General features: G+C 36.4%; 1 protein-coding gene across 2 annotated transcripts in view; it reads left to right on the top strand.

Annotated features, from left to right (window-relative positions):
• UGCG (UDP-glucose ceramide glucosyltransferase) overlaps nt 1-15568 on the top strand; it is a 50645-nt gene extending 35077 nt beyond the window's left edge. For both annotated transcript variants that reach the window (XM_070938563.1, XM_070938564.1), the window contains 7 exons: nt 2623-2725; nt 4899-5000; nt 6586-6698; nt 8225-8403; nt 9690-9776; nt 10968-11157; nt 13018-15568. In XM_070938563.1, the coding sequence (XP_070794664.1) occupies nt 2623-2725; nt 4899-5000; nt 6586-6698; nt 8225-8403; nt 9690-9776; nt 10968-11157; nt 13018-13188 (945 nt within the window). In that variant the 3' untranslated portion in view covers nt 13189-15568. The remainder of the gene's footprint in view (nt 1-2622; nt 2726-4898; nt 5001-6585; nt 6699-8224; nt 8404-9689; nt 9777-10967; nt 11158-13017) is intronic.
• The last annotated feature ends 6459 nt before the right edge of the window (nt 15569-22027 follow it).

The raw sequence follows: 22027 nt of genomic DNA, 5'->3' as shown, positions 1-22027 counted from the left end.
GTGCTACAAACTTGTGTCCGCCCCAAGTTTACCGCTACCCGGCCTGGGACCTCCCTCTTGTTTTACAGGCCCTGACCTCACCACCCTTCGAGCCTTTAGCTGCTGTTTCACTGAAACACTTGTCACTTAAGGTGGCATTTCTTTTAGCCATCTCCTCCACCAGGAGGGTGTCGGAACTTGCGGCCTTATCGGTCCGGGAGGACCTTTGTATGTTTCGAGACAGCGTGGTGATTCTGAGACTTGATCCTACGTTTATCCCCAAGGTGAATTTCCTTTTTCATCAGGTGCAGGAACTCACCTTGCCGGACTTCTGCCTGTCCCCATGGAACTCTACAGAGAGATGCTGGCACAAGCTGGATGTCAGTCGGGCACTTCGTACATACATTCGCAGGACCGCCACCTTTCGTCGTACGGAGGCTCTTCTAGTCTCATTCCACCCAGCCTCCATGTGCCAGAATATATCATCGGCCACGGTGGGCAGGTGGATCAAGGCGTGTATCTCATTGGCATATGAGTTGTCAGCGAAGCCGCTCCCGGGACGCATTGTACCACACTCCACCCGTAGTGCGGCTACTTCTGCAGCATGGGCGACACAGGCTTCCGTAGCGGACTTCTGCCGTGCTGCAACGTGGACTTCGGTTTTGCAGTTCATTTGCCACTACAGGATAGACTCTTACACCTCGGCTGACGCCTCCTTTGGTCGGCGAGTACTACAGAGCATCCATTTGGACCGGGGTTCGGAGGCAGTCAGTCTCCCGCCCTAGGGGTTTGAGCTTGGGTATATCCCAGCCATGGATAATGGGAGCAGCACTCAGGAAAACGGACGTTGGCTTACCTGAACGTCCCTTTTCTGGGCGCTGCAACCACTATCCATTCCCCTCCTGTTTTGTTTTTTCTGGTGTTTTACATTCTGATTTGAAGACTGCCTGCCTGTGTTCCGAATTGGAGGACAGTTTCTTTATTGACTTGCCAGTTGGCTTTCGTTGTTGTGGCCTTGCTGCGCCTTGGTGATAGACTGGAGGAGCATGGGATTGGAGGCGTGGCTTGTCAGGGAGAGTTTAATCAGCTCTCACTCAGTTAATGTCAAGATCTGAGGGAAGATCCCAGCCATGGATAGTGGTCGTAGTGCCCAGAAAAGGGACGTTCAGGTAAGCCAACGTCCGTTCTGCCGACTGCCAGCAGTTCGATCCTGACTGGCTCAAGTTGACCCAGTCTTCCATCCTTCTGAGGTTGACATAATCAGGACTCAGATTGTTGGGAACAATATACTGACTCTGTAGAATGTTTAGAGAGAGCTGTACTACATTATGAGGCAGTATATAAGCCTAAGTGCTACTGCTATTGCTAGGCTGTGATATATTTCTTGCCTGCTTGTTCTTTTACAGTGAATCTTCATTGCTAATTTTGAGGCTGGTTCTATCTGTTGCCATGAGTTTGCTCTTCTTTATATTTAATTTTAGTTCCATTTTTTCACCTTGCTCCTTAACCTTTATTACTAGAGTTTGCAGACCTTTTGCATATTTGGCTAAAAGGCATTATGCAGGTTATTGATGTTTCCTCCTCTGATAGTAAAACATGCTTGTCTTCTAATCCAACTCCCATTAATACATATTCAGTATTTAATACCTTAAATACTTACAGAAAATATATTGCTTAAATTGCTTAAATTAATTCAGCCATATAACCAAACTAATTCTAAACCAAGAAATTAAAGGGCAAATTATAGAAATATAAATTGATAGCAATTTAAACTTCCTTTGAAATCCCATTTGTGCTTATTAAAGCACACTTTTTAATAGATTCCTAAAGCAAAGATATGTTGTTTAAATGTTAGGGACATATAAAAATATAATTCTGAAAATCCAGGTATCTTTATTTAATTGTTTCCAATATATCTTGTGCTGAAAAAAAATGCTTTCAGAAGTATCCCTCCTGTATGGTCCATTCTATGATCTCAAATAACACATGAAGTGTCTTTTGCAGGCTATGTTGTAAAAATATGTACTATTCTCATTTCTCTGTTGTGAGGCCTAATTTATAGAATAAACATCTATCGGAATTGAAACATGCCCCTTCCTTGCAGGGTGGATAAAAATCAATGATTTTTTTAAAAAAATCAAAAAAATCAGATTTTTTTGATTTAAATCGGATTTTTTTGATTTTTATCAAATTTATTTTAATAAAAAACTTTTGGGGTAAAAATCTATCGTAAGATAGTTTTCTATTTAAGATACATAAATAATTTAGTTTATTCAGCATGAAATGGAGCTTACTTATGTAGCATGAGGCTGTATATTCTGCAACACTGGGACTATCGGTGAGTCAACAGTGGGTCAAAGGAGTAGCAGAGATGACAATTGCTCTTTAAAAATTATGATTTAAATCGAATTGATTTAAATCAAGCCTTTTTACTAGTGATTTAAATCATGATTTAAATTGTGATTTAAATCAACTCGATTTAAATCAAATCCACCCTGCTTCCTTATTAAAGTTCAGGAGAGTTTTGTCATTATATTATCTGCTAGTATATTGTAAACTGTCCAAAATTGGTAAGAACTGTTGATAAATTAATTTGATAAATTAGTAAATATAACACCTTGCATTGTTTCTCTTTGCTCCCAGTATGAAGTGCTTCTTTGTGTGCAAGATCATGATGATCCTGCCATTGATGTGTGTAAAAAGCTGCTTGGAAAATATCCCAACATTGATGCAAGATTATTTATAGGTAAGAAGAAAAGTTATAAAATTCCTTTTTAAAAATTGCTTGGAGAAGTTGATAAAGAAACCAATTGAAGTAGGGAGAGAAATCTGGAATAATAAATTAATATTAATTCTAACTAGTGTGCTGGTGGCATGTTATTACTATACATTTTTCCTGCTTGGCTTCTTCTGGGAACAGGACTGGTTAGCTAGACAAAGTTATATTATTATATGCTAATGAATATATTTCCACAGCATCAGCTCTGTGTGGTAGTTTGAGCTAAGAGAAGGTGGTAGGACTAAAATTACTAAGTGAGCCAAGAAAGAACAATTTGGATATGCCTCTAAGTAAAATCTATGTGAAGGTTTCTTGGTTTGTTTTGCTGACCTTTGCAGAAGGAACCAAATAAGAATTACTGAACAGTGAATTTGCTTACTCCTTTTAAACCTATAGTTTATACATATTATATATTTATAGCAGAACATCATTCTTCAGATCACGGGCAAGAATTCTGGATAAAGTTGCCGAGTGAAGAGCCTAAGACCACAGGCACAAATATTTACCTTAGTGTTATTAACATTGTGTGTGTGTGTATGCATAGTTGCAGACAAAATGTAAGGTACCCTGGTCAAGCTGAATGTTTCAATGAATACTAAATGAACAGAATTTAACACTACCTCTATATGGTGTAGAGTTAAACACAGTTCAGTCTTTAAATCTGAATGTATACTTACTATTATGTCAAGTTGACAATGAATATAGCAGGCATAAAAGTTGAACATCATTTTCAGTTGATTCAGTGCGATTTTGTTTTTACTGTAAAGTTGTTAATAAGGTCTCAAAAGATGATTGACTTATTAGGTGAACACTTAAGTAGATTAAAACACTTAAACAGATGAATGACTATTCTCACTTCTCAAGTTGTGATTCCTCTTTCTGCTTTCAACAATCATAGACCTTCTTTAAGCAGCTTTTGGAGTATATGAAAGTGAAGGTAATTCACTCATACAAAGCAGGGTAAGACTGTAAAAGGACTAGCATTTTCAGTTATGAAAAAAGTTAAGAAATGAAAGTTACATGGAACGATTGAGGTTAAACCACAGTCTTGAAAACTAAGAAGCAATGATGTTAGAAATGAAACCTGGATAGGTCTGCAATACAGAACTCACAGACCACTGCAGATGAGCTGCTGACAAGTTTAGCTGCGACTGGACTTGTTCACATCTTCACAGTAAAGGATTGCAGTGATCTGCATGAGAGACTTGGCAAATGAAATCTCTGATTTCATTCACGGTGTGCAAAAGAAAACCATGATTAATTTGAAATGTTTTGGAACAAAGTGCTTTAGACTGATGAAGCAAAACTTGAATTGTTCAGCGATAACCATATAAGATACAATTGGGGGGGCGGGGGAGTAAAGCATTTGAAGAACAGAAAAACTTTGCCAACCGCTAAGCATGGGGGTGACTTTGTTTTGCTTAGTGGTTATGTGATAGCTACTATCACAGGAAGTACTGTGTAGGTAGAAGGAAGAGTGGGTTTGACTAAATACTAAGAATTGATAGCAATTCTTCTGTGGTATCCCACAGTCATTCACTTCTTCACAAAGCTAAAGCTGAAAAAAGTTGGATATTTCAGAAAATAATAGTCCAAAACATATCTTCATGTTGTACTTACAGGAAAGTTTAAGCCTCCAGTTTTGAATATTATTTAAAATCTATGAAGAAATCTTAAGCATCCAATGCATGCTAGGAGACAAGAAAATTTCTGAGCTAGAAGACTAAATCTAAAAGCAACAACAGAAAGTCTTTTAGCTAGCTACTGTAAACATTTGGAAGATTATTTCTCCAAAATGAGATGTTACAAACAACTGACTGAAAAGACATCCAAACTTCTGAATCTACTATATTCATTATTTTCAGATTTTGAACCTATAAACAACTGCACATAAATACGAAGTATACAGTCAAATTTGCAGAAAGGTACCATGTTTAACTTTAGACCATCGTAGAGGCTGTGTCAGGTTCTGTTCTCTTGTAGATACAGTGAAACATGCCATTTGAATAGAGGTACCTTAACTTTTTCAAGCAACTCTGTATAGTGTATGGATGAATGAATAAATTCAGAGATATAGAGTTTGCTCAATATTTATTTCTTGATAGTGGTAACGACTAACAACTTAGATGTTATTTTTAAGGTGGTAAAAAAGTTGGAATAAATCCAAAGATCAACAATCTGATGCCAGCATATGAAGTTGCCAAATACGATCTTATATGGATCTGTGATAGTGGCATTAGAGGTAAGTGATTTCTTTCAACGCCACAAAATGTTCTTTTGGAAAGGTTTCTGACGGCAAGCTATTGAAATAAGTAACATTATAATATTAAATGTTGATGGTTTCATTCATGTAATAAAATTGCATTCTGCCAAGAAAACATTACAAATTTTGTGGAAATGGAGTTATAGTCATTCTCATAGGCACAAGATGTAAGAGTCAAAGGTAACATGAAACATATGGAGGAGCGAATTAGGCGAGCAATAGACTCAAAAGTTAGAGAAAGGATTCAGGAGAAAAGATATAATAAATATAAAAAGAAAAAAAAAAGAAGATAAGAGAATGGGATGAAAGGAGAAAATTATTAAGAAGTAGAATTATGGAGAGACCAAGAGAGAATGGTTAAAAGGGGAAGAATAATGGAAAGGAGGAAGGGAAATAAGGTATATATTAGTAGATCTAAGGGAACTGTATTAACATTAGTAACTGTGAATGTAAAAAGTAAATACAATGATGTATATTGTGTATTGTAAAATGGAACAGCAGATGAAATATGAAGTGATTTGGTTCAATTATGAAAATAACTGAAATTGAGATAAAATTGAAATGTAAAAAAGTGTGATGGGGATTTTGAAACTATATGTTGTAAATGATGAAATAAAATAATTAATTGATCCTATAATAAGGAATTAGGAATTAAAGGCGGATAGTGATATTACTTATTATGGGCTTAGAAGAATGCCTGTTCTCAAAATAACATGGCAATTACTGTTCAAAAATATCTATTGTATTAATTAGCAGACAAACTGTTGAGGTTGCTTCTTGCTATCCTGTGTAGTCTCCCAATTGAGCTCTACAATATGTCTGTCTGTCTGTCTATCCTAGAAGGGTTGGCATGTTTCTAGGCAAGTCATTGCACAATAACTACCTTTGTAGCTTCAGCTTTATTTCTAAGAAAGTAATTCTTAAACAATAAAAATGAAGCTAGAGCTAGTTTGATGGAGAGGTTAAAGTGGTAGTTCTAATCCTACCCTAGGCATGAAAGACAGCTGGGTATACTTGGGACAATCACTCTTTCTCTATCCATATCACAAGGTGGTTGTTTTGAGAAAAATAGGAGGCAAGAGCATTATGTACACCTGTTTGAGCAATCCAAAAATAAAGGCAGGATATAAATATATTAATAATGTATGCCAACTTTCCATTTATGTATCTAGAACAGGAACAGGATTTCTTTCATATTCCAAGTAAGATGTCTTGGAGGCAAGTCATTGGGGAACTCCCACAATAGTTTTTTTCCCCCCTTTCAATGCTTGTATTTGCTATTTGCAGGATAGCAACTACCTTAGGTGGATGGTATTTATTTTCCAGACTCTGATTACTCCTATTATTACTGAGTTATCAAGCCACATTAGGACTCTGCAACAAAAAATCAATCTCCCTCACTTTTATAATTCAGTGAAGCAGCCAGAACTAGGAAATCACATTGGGTTTTTTTTTTTTTTTGTTAGATAATAAGATTTCATACTGTGAGGTAGTAACCTAACAACTTGAGAATAACTTTTTAAAACATTAAGCCATTGATGTTAACCATAGTTCTTATTTTCAGTTAACCCAGATACACTAACAGATATGGCCAATCAAATGACTGAAAAAGTGGGTTTGGTTCATGGCCTGCCTTATGTAGCAGATAGACAGGGCTTTGCTGCCACTCTAGAACAGGTAAGTTTTCATTTATGTTTGCTCAGTTTCGTGGGCTTAATTTTTTGTAAATTATAATAGTTTAAAGCTGAAAAAAAGAATCAGTAAATATAAACATTTTACTACAAAAAATATTTGTTACTGTAGTAAAATTGGTTCCATGTCTTCATATATTAACTTCAAAAGATTATTCTAGATAGTCTGATATTTGTGAATAGTGGTACTTAACTATCAGTACTTTGCTAACAGTTTATTATGCAAAAAGGTTACTACTTTTACATGTAGCATTTTACATATAGAGCTTATGAATAGCTTTGAGTGAAAAGGCTTATTTGCATTCCCTCCTTCTTCTACTGATTCATTCATTGTAGCCTATATTTTTGTAGGAGATCATTGCTTGCAGAATTTAATAACTTCTTTGGAGTTCTTGAATTTTTAATACATTGCTAGAATCAGAGAGGTAGCAATTTTTAAAATTTGGATGAACTGACATATTTATAAAGAATTGTATGAACTCATAGTTTCCTAAGTGGCAAATATAGCAGCCTTAATTCATATACAATGGCATGTTGACAATAAAGGAATCAATTGTTTGTAGTTAGTTCCTGAGCATATATTGCTTTCTTGATTTAAAATTTCAGTCTTTTTTTTGCTTGTTAACTTTACTCCTTAATGCTGAATTGAATAGTGCTTACTGCCACACGTTTTTGTTTCTTAATTCAAGTAGAAACATCATATATAATACAAAAATATAGTTTATTGTTATTTGAGTAGAAAAAAATAGTATTAAAGCAAAATATTTATAATACTCTTTACTTTATTGCATCCCGGTTTTCTTTCTCCTGTTTTTTTTCCCTTTTATTGCTGTACCCATAATTTCTATTGTACTTATGTTGTCCTTGTAGTCATTTAACTAATACCAAGGGGAAAAAAACTTTTCTAGATGAACAGAAAAACTGAAAAGTGGCAATGTACAGTAGATAAATTCATAGAACTGCTTTACATTGTGGGCTCATTCGTATGAAATAGGTAGATGAATAATCATTTATCCATTTATATATGTTCACTAACAGAAGTAGTGACGAAGTACTCTTAAGAACTTCAGTTTTAAGATAATCTACATTCAGATCAATACAGAAACAATGGCAATCTTTATTTGGAGATTGCAATTTGCATTTCCCGTGTTTTGCCCAAAATAAGACCCTGTCTTATATTTTTTTGAACCCTGAAATAAGTGCTTGGCCTTATTGCCATGCACTCAAAAACTCAATTGGCCTTATTATCAGGGGATGTCTTATTTGGGGGAAAACAGCAAATAATAAGAATGATTGTATAATGAGAAAGTTCTTTTGTATCAAGATGAGCAAGATGTTACAAATGGCTGGAAAAATCCAAGGAACTCAAACATTTACTACATATCTTTACAAGACTGTCCTATCTCTGTATATTTGTGCAGGCAGATATTTCAAAATCTATGATGAGTGTTAAATGTAATAATAATAAGGGACACTATAGAACCATGACCAAGGCATGTTTTTTTTTTAAAGGTATATTTTGGTACTTCCCATCCAAGGACATACATTTCTGCCCATATAACTGGCTTTAAATGTGTAACAGGGATGTCTTGCTTGATGAGAAAAGATGTTTTGGACCAAGCTGGAGGACTTATAGCTTTTGCACAGTATATTGCTGAAGATTACTTTATGGCTAAAGCAATAGCTGACAGGTATGATGATAATGTTCTCAGGAACGGTTCACGTTTAGTGTTTATCATAATCTGCCATGTTTTTACTTGTTTGTACAGTAGAGTTCTAGAACACATTATTAAGGGTTTAAAGAAAGTAAAAATTATCACTTACCCATGTCACTATGACATTAAAACAGTAAACTAGTCTATGAACTAAGGATTTCAAACTTAAATTGTTATGGGTGCTACCTGAGCACTCATTTGCTAGTCTGAAGGCTGCAACACTAAAGCTTTTTCATAAACTAATATCAAAGTTTTGAGTAAATAAATTTCAAAAATATAACTGCATGCAATTAAAAATAAATTTATTAAATTAAATTACTGCAAAACAGAAATATTTTTCTTATATTTAACCCTGGTCTCTTGACAGTATGTGTATGAGTAAATTGCAGGATTACCCTTGAAATGCAATTTTGAGACCTCTGGCATAAACTATTTTTAAAAATTGCAGTAAGAGATGTTGGAGAATTATTTAGATGTTCTCCTCCGAACTCAGAAATTGTTTATGAATTATTCTATAACCTTCAAAAGATGTATTGTTTCCTTCCCAGAGGGGAAATTATACCAATTAAACTGGTTCTTCTCCAATCTTATTTAGATTTTTTTCATCAAAATGAAGTTGCAAATAGAAAGTTCCTTTTTTTCTGACACTAAGGCCAAGCTATCATAATTTATTTTCTGTACAGAGCTATATTATTTTCACATAATTATTTACCGCACCTAGCTAAAGCTCTCCTACATTTGAGAGGAATTTGTCTCATTTATTTTTCAAAGAAATCTGAAACTTTATTTAGGTTTTTCTAGTTAACAGGATGATTAGAAGAAATAAGGAATTATGATACTGGTCCTGTGCTTTATCACAAGGGCTATATAGTTTGATTATATTTATTGATTTTATTCAGTAAACAAGTTTATATGGCCACTCACATATAAACTATGTGAAATATAGAAAAATTACATGTTAAACAGAAAACTTGTGTTTAAGGAATATTTAAACTGTGCCTATGGATTTATTGGTTTTTTTGTTAGAGCTGCCCTGCTCGATTTGTATGAGAGCATTAGAAATTTAAGACACACACAACCATTCTAGTTTGTTTGTATAGCATGGCTTTTAGGGTCAAATCTAGAGCACAGTGACAGTAGTTATGAAATATTTAAAAAGCAAATTCAATTAGTGATTACCTTTCCAATGTTTAAAGAAAAAATAGCTAATCAACATGCTTCAACGATGAGATTATTTATCTTGGTTATATTCCTTCTTCCAGAGGTTGGAAATTTCAAATGGCTTCACAAGTTGCAATGCAAAACTCTGGCTCTTATTCAATTTCACAGTTTCAGTCCAGAATGATAAGGTAAAAAAACATAAGACTTTTTATTAACTCATTTATTGACACCTTTAATTTTGCGTATGTTTTATATCAAAGAAGTTCCATTCAAAACTAATAAAATATATAATTCTATTTATTCTCCCCCCCCCATCAACTGTGGATTTTTGGCAGTTTATTCTGATTTTATTTTTTTTAATATTGTATGATTAAAATTGTGGCAGCCATGTATTAATAAATACTTCAAATTTTCTGAAATGTTCTCTATTTTATTTGATTTTGTAATTAATATCTAGACTCGAGTTTAGCTTTCAAGTCATGTCATATGAAACTAGTCCTTACTAATGCAACAGCCAGATTTTTTTGGGGGGGGGGTTGACACAATTACATCAAAGCAATGATTCCTCTGTTCTAAGTTGGTTCTTACTACATATGCATTTTAGTTTTTGAACATTTAAAAAGCAATCTTGTACGAGTCATTGCATAATGATTTTGATTGTACCTGGATGTGGTATTTGTCCTAGAGAAGTCTGATTTCAGCAGATTGTCCTTGATGCTAATTCTGAAATCTATTTGTTTGTTTGATGTGCTAGATATCACAATTAACTTCAGATTCATTTCTAGCTTGTGTTAGTTCTAACAAGGTAGATGAGAAGGATGTAGGGTTAGGATTTGAGTTAGATTTTTAGCAGATGAATTATTGTTTATAGATCTGTCACTATTATGGTCCCCTCTTTTTCCTCAAATTCAAGTCTACTGAGGTAACATTTATTAGATCTACATCAATCTATTTTCATCTAATCAAAATGCTCGCACCTGTTAAAATCCGGCTGTTAGTATAGTGTAATCCATAAAGTAAAATGAGTTAACTAGTTGTCAGCCTGAAAATGTTACTCTTTAAGGGATTCTAATCTCATTTGCTTTTTAATCCAGCGCTATTCTAACTCCAATTCTTGTAATACAGCACTGAGGTCCAGAATATTCTGTAGTGTCCTCTGACAGTCCACTCCTAAGTAAGAATAAATAAAATTGCAGTCTTATCTTTGATGCTCAGTAAGGAAAAAAATACCAGCTTTAAAAAATCTATTTTATATCAGATTTCCCACAGATCAGGAGAAGCCTTTTAAATTTAACTTTCATTTATCAATTTCTGAATGCAGTAATAAATATTACTTTCCCCTGTTTAATTTTTTTATTATTATTATTTCTTAAATATAGGTGGGCCAAACTACGGATTAACATGCTTCCAGCCACAATAATCTGTGAGCCAATCTCAGAATGCTTTGTTGCGAGTTTGATTATTGGATGGGCAGTTCATCATATGTTCAGATGGGACATAATGGTGTTTTTTATGTGTCATTGTTTGGCATGGTTTATATTTGATTACATTCAACTCAGGGCTGTCCAGGTAGGTTCTACTGAATGGAGACTCAGATATAGTAGAGTTTCTTTTGTAAATTAATTACCATGGTTTTTTGCATGAATATTTTAAAACTATTATAACATTTTAAGTGTATTTGTAAACTCAGAATAAATACTATGCAAGATGCAAAATACTAATGTATTTTTGTGTTGTGAGTAGCACAGTTTCATGCAATAGAACATTTTGAAACATTTAGCCATTTGGTTGATATGAAAGATTGAGGTTCACAAATATTCTTAACTACATCTACCAACATTTTTGAATTAAATGAGCCAGAAATTGGAATTGGCAATCTGTCCTATATACAAATTGGATAATTTATGTTATTAAGAGTAATAGCATCTAATGTGAAGGGTATTTGGATTGTAATCAATGGGGATGTTATCTGAGTGGAAAGATCTTCTGTTGAAGACACCTAAGTTTTTGCTTAATTCCTTTTCTTTCTTATGTTGTCTGTTTCCCCCCACCCCCCAAAAAATTATGGAGAGTTAAAAAATCTCTGGGACAGAGAAGGAATGTCATAAAAGCTGACAGTGAGGGGTTAGGTGTCTGAAATCTGGGTGGTGAATTTAAGCATATAATGGTTAATTATGAATGTACAAGTAGTCTGACTTAACCACAGTTCATTTAGTGACCATTCAAAGTTACAAAGACACTGAAAAATGTGATTTATGATCATTTTTCACATACCGTTGCAGCATCCCCTTGGTCACATGATTTACATTTGGATGCTTGACAACTGACTCACATTTATGATGGTTGCAGTGCCTGGGAATCATGTGATCCCCTTTTGTGACTGTCTGACAAGCAAAGTGAATGGGGAAACCAGATTCATTTGACAACCATGTTACTAATTTAAGAACTGCAGTGATTTACTGAACAAAATGTGGTGAGAAAAATCATAAAATGGGGCAAAACTCACTTAACAAATTTCTCACTTATCAACATAAATTTTGGGCTCAATTGTGGTCATAAGTTGAGGACTAACTGTACTGTTAACACTATAGCATGTCCCTCCGAGTCAATAACATGAAGCTGGTATAGTAGAATTGTCTTCTAGTGATCCATTTATGTACCCAAAGGACTTTGGAGAAGGAGTGTGCTTTTTGGCTGCAGTTACAGGTAGTCCTCGACTTACAACCATTTGTTTAGTGACTATTCAGAGTTACAGCGGTACTAAAAAAAAGTGACTTACAACTGGTTCTCACACTTAACAGTCACAACATCCTCCTGGTCACATGATCAAAACTCAGACCCTTAGCAACCAGCATAATCATCATTTGCAATCATTCAAGCTGGTTTCTGAGAAGCAAAGTCAACAGAGGAAGCCAGATTCACTTAACAACTGCAGTGATTTGCTTAACAACTGTGGCAAAAAGGTAATAAAATCAGGCATGACTCACTTAACAACTGCCTTGCTTAGCAATGGAAATTTTGGTCCCAATTGTGGTCATGAGTCAAGGACTACCTGTATTTGGCCTCTTTACACAACGAATGTAGTGCAGTTCTTGTGAAAGCACCACGTTGAATGATCTGTGCAATGTTTTCAGGATACTAATTAGTCTATATAAAACTAAAAGTGTTGTCATGCATACTTTTATTAAAGATTCTAATAAAGCCTTTAGTTCCTAATTAACTTGGTTTAGAATAGTTGTTTCTTAAAAATATGAGCTTCAGATTCGCCTGGAGTATTAGAAATAATAGCTAAAAAGTAGCCCCTAAGCTACTTTTTTTTTTTTTTGCCTCTTATAGTAATCTTTTTTAATTTAAGCTGATTAAGTAAATGTTTAATTTGGTTGGTGAAATTGTTACTAATTATGAACTTCTGTTCATATAATCCCCCAGGGCAGTGCTTTGTGTTTTTCAAAACTTGACTATGCAGTAGCATGGTTCATCAGAGAATCCATGACGATATACATTTTCCTCTCAGCATTGTGGGATCCTACTATTAGCTGGAGGACAGGACGCTACAGATTACGCTGTGGAGGCACTGCAGAAGAGATCCTTGATGTATAGCCACAGCTTTGTGACTGTGTATTTCAAGAAAAGAGAAAAGAGAAAGTATTACAAATTATGTTTATATAAATGCTTTTAAAAGATCTACCTTCAATAGTTTTATTACCTGTATGTTTTCATATCTGTTCTCTAATTTATTTTGCATGGCACTTGCATCTGTGAAAAAAAAAAACATCTATAGTCTTGGCCAAATGGTACCTTGTTTTTATGTACAAAATCAAATCAAGAGGATTGGTTCCAGGATTCATTTTTCTTAGGAATGTTCTGCAGCAAGTTCTACAAACAGCATCTTTCAGTATAGCAAAAGCTACTCTCTATTAATCAAAGGACATAATCCACTGGGAATAAATTCTGCATAGGTCCACTGAAAAAACTGTGGGATGTATGCCAAGCACAGTTATACGTTTGTCCCAAATGGTCTTCTGGTCATTGGACTGCATCCACTAAAAGGCTAACAATGTAAATACAAGAGCGGTTAGCTTTGGAAAGCACAAGTGGTGGGGCACAAGGAGAGAAGCTTTTTAGATGATCTATGCCTACCTCTTGCAGTTGCTGCAGAGCAAATATGAATAGGTAACTCGCTTTAGGAATAGCAAAATGTGTATCTCTGTCTGGGTATATACAGATTAAATTATTTTGGTCTCTCTGCAGTGAGCCAGAAGTTTGATGTGGAATGTGGGAAGAATTAGTGCGTCAATGGGGGGCATCTTTTGGCCAACTCTAACTGGTTCTGTCTCGAACCATTTTAATCACTGTGCTGTAATTAGCCTAGCTAATCTTCTCCATTCCCATTCTACTTTTTTAAAGGGGTGTTTTTGTTTCTCTGTAAGTAAACATTTGATAGTTATGGGGAGAGGGGATGCATTTCAGAAACATTTCACATATGACCTATTTTCTTACTGTCTTCTTAAGAATGTAACTTCATGAAGCAGGTATTTATTATCTTTTTTTTAAAGTGGGCATCTTTCTGTCTACACTAGTCATCCTTAAGTATCAAATTGCAATAGATGTCAGTATATTAAAAGGCAAAGTGAATTTGCTGTTACTGATTTGAACTTGTAAGCTTTAATTATCAACTGGATCTTCTTTTGGAATTTTTCCTTCTATTAATCTGGTCTTTCAATTGGGTTTTTGTATTCAAGCTGTAATTGCTAAAAGAAAAAAGACTAGATAATAACCACTTTGTAAATGCATGCTGTTTCTCTCTCCCCCACCCCCACCCCTTTTAATTCCCGTTTGTTCTCCCACCATTATTGGATTGCTCTTAACATGGTGAACTGGACTTGTTTAAATGTGACTTTGATCACAAAGCAAATTGAGAGGGGCACTGCATTAAGCCTTTTGTTTTCTTTTGTATTTGTATTTATGTTGCTTCTCCCCACCTTCCCCACCCCCCCCCCAAAAAAATGTGGGCATGGCATGTTATCACCATAAAGGACATTTGCAAAATGCATTGCCAGTCAGACAGCTTTAAGTCCTAGGTTGTGACACTTCTGTGATAAAGAGCATAATTTGTAGCATTTTAGCAATAATTATGAGTATTTATGGAATTGGATGTTTTTCCAGTTCACTGAGCCAGTGCATTTAATTGTCTGGAATACACACAGTGTAAAGTAATAGAGTGCGTGTTTAAGCACGCACATTTTTGTGTGCAGACAAATCCTATGAAACATTCCCCAGAGCTTTGTTTGCCTTATGACATTACAGAAATTGTTTTGAAGGGCATCTTTTCCCTTGAACAAAGGCTTTTAATGCATGTTTCATTCTTTACACGTGAATCAGGAAGAGCTGCTTCCTGAGGAGGGTTGCATATTGCAAACTAGTCTGGTTATGAGCCATTCCAGTTGTGTTTTTATCATGTTTGTTGTTATCACTGATACCTAGCTTAATTTTGCTTATGATGTTGATATATTTCTGTTTGATCTATGAAGTTTGGTTGACGCCATCCATTGCACTGTTAAAGTGAAGCTTAGCTGACTTGGCTTGATGCTGATCACCATGTGCAGTGTAATACAAAAACCAAAAAGGCTGGACAGACTTCAATGTGTGTATGTGTGTGCACATATGTGTGTGAGAGAGACCTATGAAGAACTATGTAAGAGAAGTACGAATGTGTGTGTGTGTATGCGTGCATTAGTGAAACCTTTATGATTTAAAGGAAACTGATGCTTCACCTTAATAAACAACTTAATTTCTTGTATAAGAAATCTGGGTTGATTTTGAAAAAAAAACCCTTAAAAATATTGTAGGAGGGCACTATGACAGAACAGAGCAACAGTTTAAATGCTTAATCTAGAATTGTCTGTCAACATGTTAAGAATACCATGTTTATTTAAGATTGTCTTGTTTTGTTTAAAAATAAATTTTGAATACAATCACATGTTTTGAGAAAATGCTTTTATTTATTGCTTTTATTTTCATTTAATATCCTGTTAATGCTTTTCATAGGGAGATCGGTGCTTTTCATCTTGTGACGTTTTTACCATTCTCATTTCTATAAAAATGCACTCAATTACATCAAATATCCTAATTAAAGTTTATTTGTATATGTGTGTGCATGTATACACACACACACAGAGACACACACAGAGAGAGAGAACTGTCACTAAAATATAGACAAACATTTACAGTTGGAGATGTGTAGTGTTAAGCTACTTGTTTGTTTAATATTTTTTTGTACTTCCAGTGCTCTGCATGACTTACAAAGATAGAATAAAATATCAGTTAAAACACTATTAAGAGCGTATTAGATGTAAAACATAACAGTGTTAAGCCAAAAGGCTTGGTTAAATAAATGTTTTAAGTTCCTTCAAAAAACTGCTGACGAGGAAAGGACTTATTTCAACTTGAGTGGCAGTTTGTTCCATAATAGAGACTCTACCATGGAACAAAACAGAAAGGGTCCTTTTGGTCAAATATTATCTACAATAGGACCAGAAAGAGGTACACCATTCATGAGTGTAGATATGACAGGGCAAAAGGAAGCCAACTTATTTTTGTGCCTAAGTCATGAATGGATTCATACACCATTGTGAACACTTTGAATTGGGCTTGGAAGACAAATGGGGCTTTTTGAACATAGAAATAATTTAGGGCCTTAAAGAGATACCACTCCGGCAGAGATGCATTCTGGACCAGTTGCAATTCCTGATACATTTATGAATATGAATATATTGCAATAGTCCAGATTATCAGTGCATGAGTTGTAGAAGATAAATATCTCTTCTCTGAGTACAGTTGATGCAGTCTGGGTGATGACATCTTTAAACTGCATCCACTTTTTAGAACAGGCCTTACAAGTGGTAGATTGCCAGAGAGTTTTTCATTAAATACAACTTGAAAACTTTAGATGTGGCCTGGATCTGGCAATCTGCTGATGTTGAATGATGTTCTGACAGCACTTGGTTCCTTATGGCGTAGTGGGACTATGTGCACAGGTTGAAGACTGACCAGATCAGCCTGTGATATGTCCAGTACTCAGCACAATGCATGGGCTAAGTGATGTCTTTAAGGACATGCTGACATACTGTGACATGGTCAAGTAGGTGGTGATACATGGACCTGGGGTTGTTTTGCACTTGTTTGCAAGTCTGAACATATGTTAGCAATGCACAGATTGTGCTTGGTACACTTGCTCAGAAGCAGCAAGCCATTGCTGTTTAGTTTTCCCACCCCATGCCTCCCAAGAACTCCATCCTAATTGTCAATGTCGGTCTCCATTCTAGCATTGAACTTATCCAAATTAATGAGTTTGTTGTTGTTGGAGTTGTTTGAATAATCTGGTCCAGGCCCTCGTAGAAATCTTCGTCTTCATCTGGACCCATGAGACTTGGTGTATAGACCACTGACAATGGTGATATACTGGAACTTTCTGAGAAGAAAGCGGAACTTCACAATACAGATAATCCTCAATTTACATCCACAACTGAGCCCAAAATTTCTGTTGTTAAGTGAGACATTGGTTTTGTCCCATTTTACGGCCTTTCTTGCCATAATTGTTACATGAATCACTGCAGTTGATAAGTTAATAACCCAGTTGTTATGTGAATCTGGCTTGCCCATTGATTTTGCTTGTCGGAAGGTTGCGAAAGGTGATCACATGACCTTGGGGGGGGGACAACAGCGGTCATAAGTATGAGCCAGGTGCCAAGCATCTGAATTTTGATCGTATTACTATGGAGATGCTTCGAAGGTCTTCACTCTGAAGAACAGTCATAAATCACTTTTTTCAGTGCCATTGTAACTTTGAATGGTCACTAAGTGAAGTGTTTTAAGTCAAGGACTTACCTGTACGTTCATTTATTCCAGTGGATAGAGTAGAGACATTCTTCAGCCGGGGTTTTGATTGCAAAACCTACTCTGTGAGTTCTGTTGTCTCTCTTTGCTTTCCCTTCCCAGAAGAATGTATATCCACTTGCTGCTGCCTGTAGCAAACCCTAATCAGCAATCTGAGTGCAGTGATATCAATGCTATAAGGCTGAAATTCAGCTGCTCTAAGTGCTGTTCATCTTTGAGGGCTTGGCACCTTGTCTCTATCCCCAATATGCACCCTTCAATGATAAATTTTTTTTCTTGATATGCAACCGCTAAGGAAATGATATGCCATCTGTGGTTAGCTAACCAGATGTTGTGGTACAGGGACTATTTGGGATACCTTTTAATCCGTCCTTCAGGTAAAGGTGGACAGTCACCCTAGATCAGAGATGGCTAACCTTTTTGCTGTTGCATGCCAAAAGAGGGGGCAGCGCCAGGGGGGGTCACAATGTGCGTGCCCACGCCCATAATTCAATGTGCTTCACCCCCTGCGCATGCATGCCACTCTGCGCTTCCCCTGCTTTTGGCATGCGATAGCACAGTGGGCCCAGTAGGCCCATTTCTAGCCCTCCTCAGGCTCCAGAGGCTTTCTAGGAGCCTGGGGAGGCCAAAAACGGCCTTCCCCATCCCCCCAGAGGCCCTCTGGAGGCTGGAAACAGCCCATTTGCCAACTTCCGTGGGACTGGAAGGCCCGTATTTCACCCTCCTCAGGCTCCTAGAAAGTCTCTGGATCCAGTGGGCTGGGAAGGCCTGAAAATCAGCTGGCCGGTGCACACATGCGCGCTGGAGCTAGCTAGGGCAACGCTCGCATGCTCACAGATATGGCTCCGTGTGCCACCTGTAGCACGCATGCCATAGGTTCGCCATCATGGCCCTAGATCTTGCTGAACATCTATGCTGTCCAATGTAGTGAGATGACCAACCACTTCGATCATAAATCCCTTGCAACTTGCAGGTGTTTATGACCCTCACAGTGTCCCACAGTCACATGATCACCATTGGCAGACTTCACAACTGGCTTCCAACAGAGTCCATGGAGAAGCCAGTATTAAAATGGTAAATTTTAATCACAGGACGCCTCAATTAATGACCATGCTTGATTTACTTAATAACTGCAATGAAAACAATGGAAGTCCAGTGTAGCCATGAGACATTTTGCTTAATAACCACCAAATGTTTTTTATGGCATCAATGTTATCAAGTTTCTAGCATAACCTCAGCTGGGATGCTTTACCTTTCTATATGTAATAAATAACCATAATGTTGGAAATTATTATAATTTAATAATTATATTTCATAATAAAGGAAAGTACAATGAAGAATTACCTTTATGAAATACATTTGCTGGTGCCAACTCTCCCCCCTCCCCCTGCCCACAAAAGTAAACAAACTACAGTGACAGGAGATTAAATCTATGTTGATCGAGATTAGGCCTTGAGTGTCAGGTCACAATTCATGTGTATCCTTAGTGTCGACACTGGGTATCTTGATTTAATCAGCTGGCTGAAACCAGTTAAAATCATGGGACAACTGCATCATTTTCTGAAGGTACCATGTCTGGCCTCAAGCATTCACCAGAAATGTTTAAATTCTTTGTTACAGTCTCATACATGTAACCTTTTCTTCTATGAAAGCTTTATAGTCCTTTGTAGAAACAATTCAGGCACTGATTATCAAATATAAAGCCAGCAAACCTTTATAATTTGGAATGAGGGAATTGGGATATCGACAGAAGTTTGTGGTTTTTGTCTCACAAATTTTGATATATTTGTTGGGAATACAAGCGGCTTCTCTCCCACTTCTGTAATTCTGTCTCATGGGCTTCTCCAGTCTTACAGCAGTTGTGTAGGACAGATGTTTGTGCTTAGTCATCAATGCTGTTCGGAGCATCAGCCATGCATAGACGGGAAAGCCACTGCCTCTCCAGGGCTCTTGACATCCAAGAGTTTAGAAGAATGTATTTATTTTCAGGGGCAGAAGTATGAAAACCTCTGACAAGTGAAGACTGGAGTGTTAGTCATTTCTTCTTTCCTGTGGAAAACCACTTCTTTCTCAAATGGTTCAGTTTAAAGAAATGTTCCCTAAAATGCTCACTGAACATTATTTTTTCTGAGGTTAAAAGTTGCTTTTTATTGAATGTTTTATGAATATTGGCGTCTCTCAAATTCTGCGTGAATGCCACATTGCCACATGCTTTCACTTTTTTGTTTTCCTAACAAATGTAAACTTTCACTCTTCTCCAAACTGGTGTCCTCCAGATGTGTTAGGACTATAAAGGCCATGTCAGCAGTAGAATCTGAGAATAATGCCAATCTAAAATTATTTCTCAGTTTGGAAGGTGAGGAGGAACATTACTGCAAAGACCATTTCCTGCTGTTTATCCCATCCATTTCTCTTTTACTATGTCAAACCCACAGCCCTTCACTTTAACTCATGGATCTGCCTTCCAATCCATACAACAATCCAAAAGATTGTGGTTTAACATCACAATGAAACTGGAATTATTTCCATTCGGTTTTATGGAACAGAATTAGAAAAGAAATAGGGGAAATTCATCTTGTATATGGTAACTGTGGCAATATTACCATATGCAAAAAGTTGGAAAGGCAATGAAATACAGTAGAAGATTGGATTATAAAATTAACTGAATTTGCAGAAATGATTAAACTGACAAGTCTGATCATAGGAAAAAAAGCACATAAGACTGGAAACCTTTTATGGATTTTGTTGAAAGAAGAAAAGATAGACTTGATGATTTCTTGATTTGGAGATTAAAAAGGTCCAAAGTTGAAGGGGAAAAGAATAAGGTTTGTGTGAGAGAGAGAGAGAAGGAGAGGGAAAGAATGTGTGTGTACAGAATTTACATGAAAGAAACCCATGAATTTGCCTTCCAGCTAAACTAGACATTTGCATAGCTGTGTGATTCAACTGTGAATCATGTTGAATATTATTATGGATTGGATATCACGGTATATATATATATTACATTTCAAATTAGATCTTTCATGCACCTGCCACAATGTTCCATCAGTAGCCATTTGAAATCCTTTTGCAGGACATTTGATTTCAAGTCATTAGTGGAGAGTTGGTACCATAAATAAAATAATAAAAATTAGAACTTTGCACTGAAATGAGAAGGAGGGAAGGAAGGAAGAGAAGAGAAGGGAAGGGAAGGAAGGAAGGAATTAGAAGCAAGGAAACTGAAAGTGAACACATTGGAGAGAAGCTACTGGAATACTCTAATGTTGCCAGCTGCAGGCAAAAAAACTGTGTAGGAAAGGAAAAACAGGTTGGCTCAAAGTCAAGAATTCTTGGTAGCTGTTGTACAAGTTTGCTTCCAACTGCATGGCGTAGGCCTTCCTGAATCTATGAACGGCATGCAAAAGTTGGTAACCCAAATATTGGCTACTGGATTGAAGCTCTGTGTAGGCTAGCCTTGAATAGATGCTTGATTTCTCAGAGCAGCTGGGAAATACCACTAAAACGTACTCTCTAAATCAGTGCAGCCATGAACATTTCACTTGGGCTGAAGTTCCAGTTTTGAGCAACGAAGCTGAAAGATAATGTGAGAAAAGAGGAAAGCTCCGGTTACAGAGTTTGGCCCTGGAGTGGAAAACAGTGCCACAAGAAGACAAAGAAACACACACTTGAAAATGTGTGATGCTTTCAGACACCTTAGAGTTTCACAAGATTCCTACATAGAGGAAGAAATTTCTTGGAGTCATAATATTTTTTTTTTTTACTGAAATGGACTGTATTGAATGAACTGGAGTAATGAAATGGACCAGGGTTTTAAACTGGATCATTTTTGGACCTGTTTGACTGAGATTGTGACCTTGAGTTTTCAAAAATGGTTCATTTGCTTTGCTTGTATACAGTGGTGAAATCCAGGTTTTTTTTACTACTGGTTCTGTGGGCGTGGCTTGGTGGCCATGGTGTGGCTTGGTGGGCGTGGCTTCGGCGTGGCAGGGGAAGGATACTGCAAAATCACCATTCCCTCCCCACTCCTGGGGGAAGGATATTGCAAAATCTCTATTCCCACCCCACTCAGGGGCCAGCCAGAGGTGGAATTTGCCAGTTCTCCGAACTACTCAAAATTTCTGCTACCAGTTCTCCAGAACCTGACAGAACCTACTGGATTTCACCCCTGCTTGTATATCCTGTATGTGGACAACAACTGTTAATTCAATTAATGCAGAGCAAATACAGATCCTGAATTTTATATGCTTTGAAAGACCTGAATGTGCACAATTAGGATTAGAGTATTTCTATCCCTGTCTCCTTAACTTCCTGCGTGCATAATCTAAGGAGAACAAATCGTATATTTTAGGTTAGTTGCTAGAAGGGGCCAAAAAATGCACATGTAAATGCCATTATGCCTAAATTTTCAATCTGACATATTAACAAAAATGTGCAACTCAGAAACAGGTGTCCGAAGAGGTATGGTGAAAAAAAAATAAAGATGGTGCAATTGAAATTCCACCCAGTTTTAAATGTATGTTATGTGTATTCACATAAAAAAAAA

The sequence above is a fragment of the Pituophis catenifer genome, unplaced genomic scaffold (genome assembly GCF_029215685.1).
Source record: "Pituophis catenifer annectens isolate HBS135680 unplaced genomic scaffold, rPitCat1.0.hap2 SCAF_2, whole genome shotgun sequence".
Taxonomy (NCBI): Eukaryota; Metazoa; Chordata; class Lepidosauria; order Squamata; family Colubridae; genus Pituophis; species Pituophis catenifer.
This window is presented reverse-complemented; position numbering and strand designations above follow the sequence as displayed.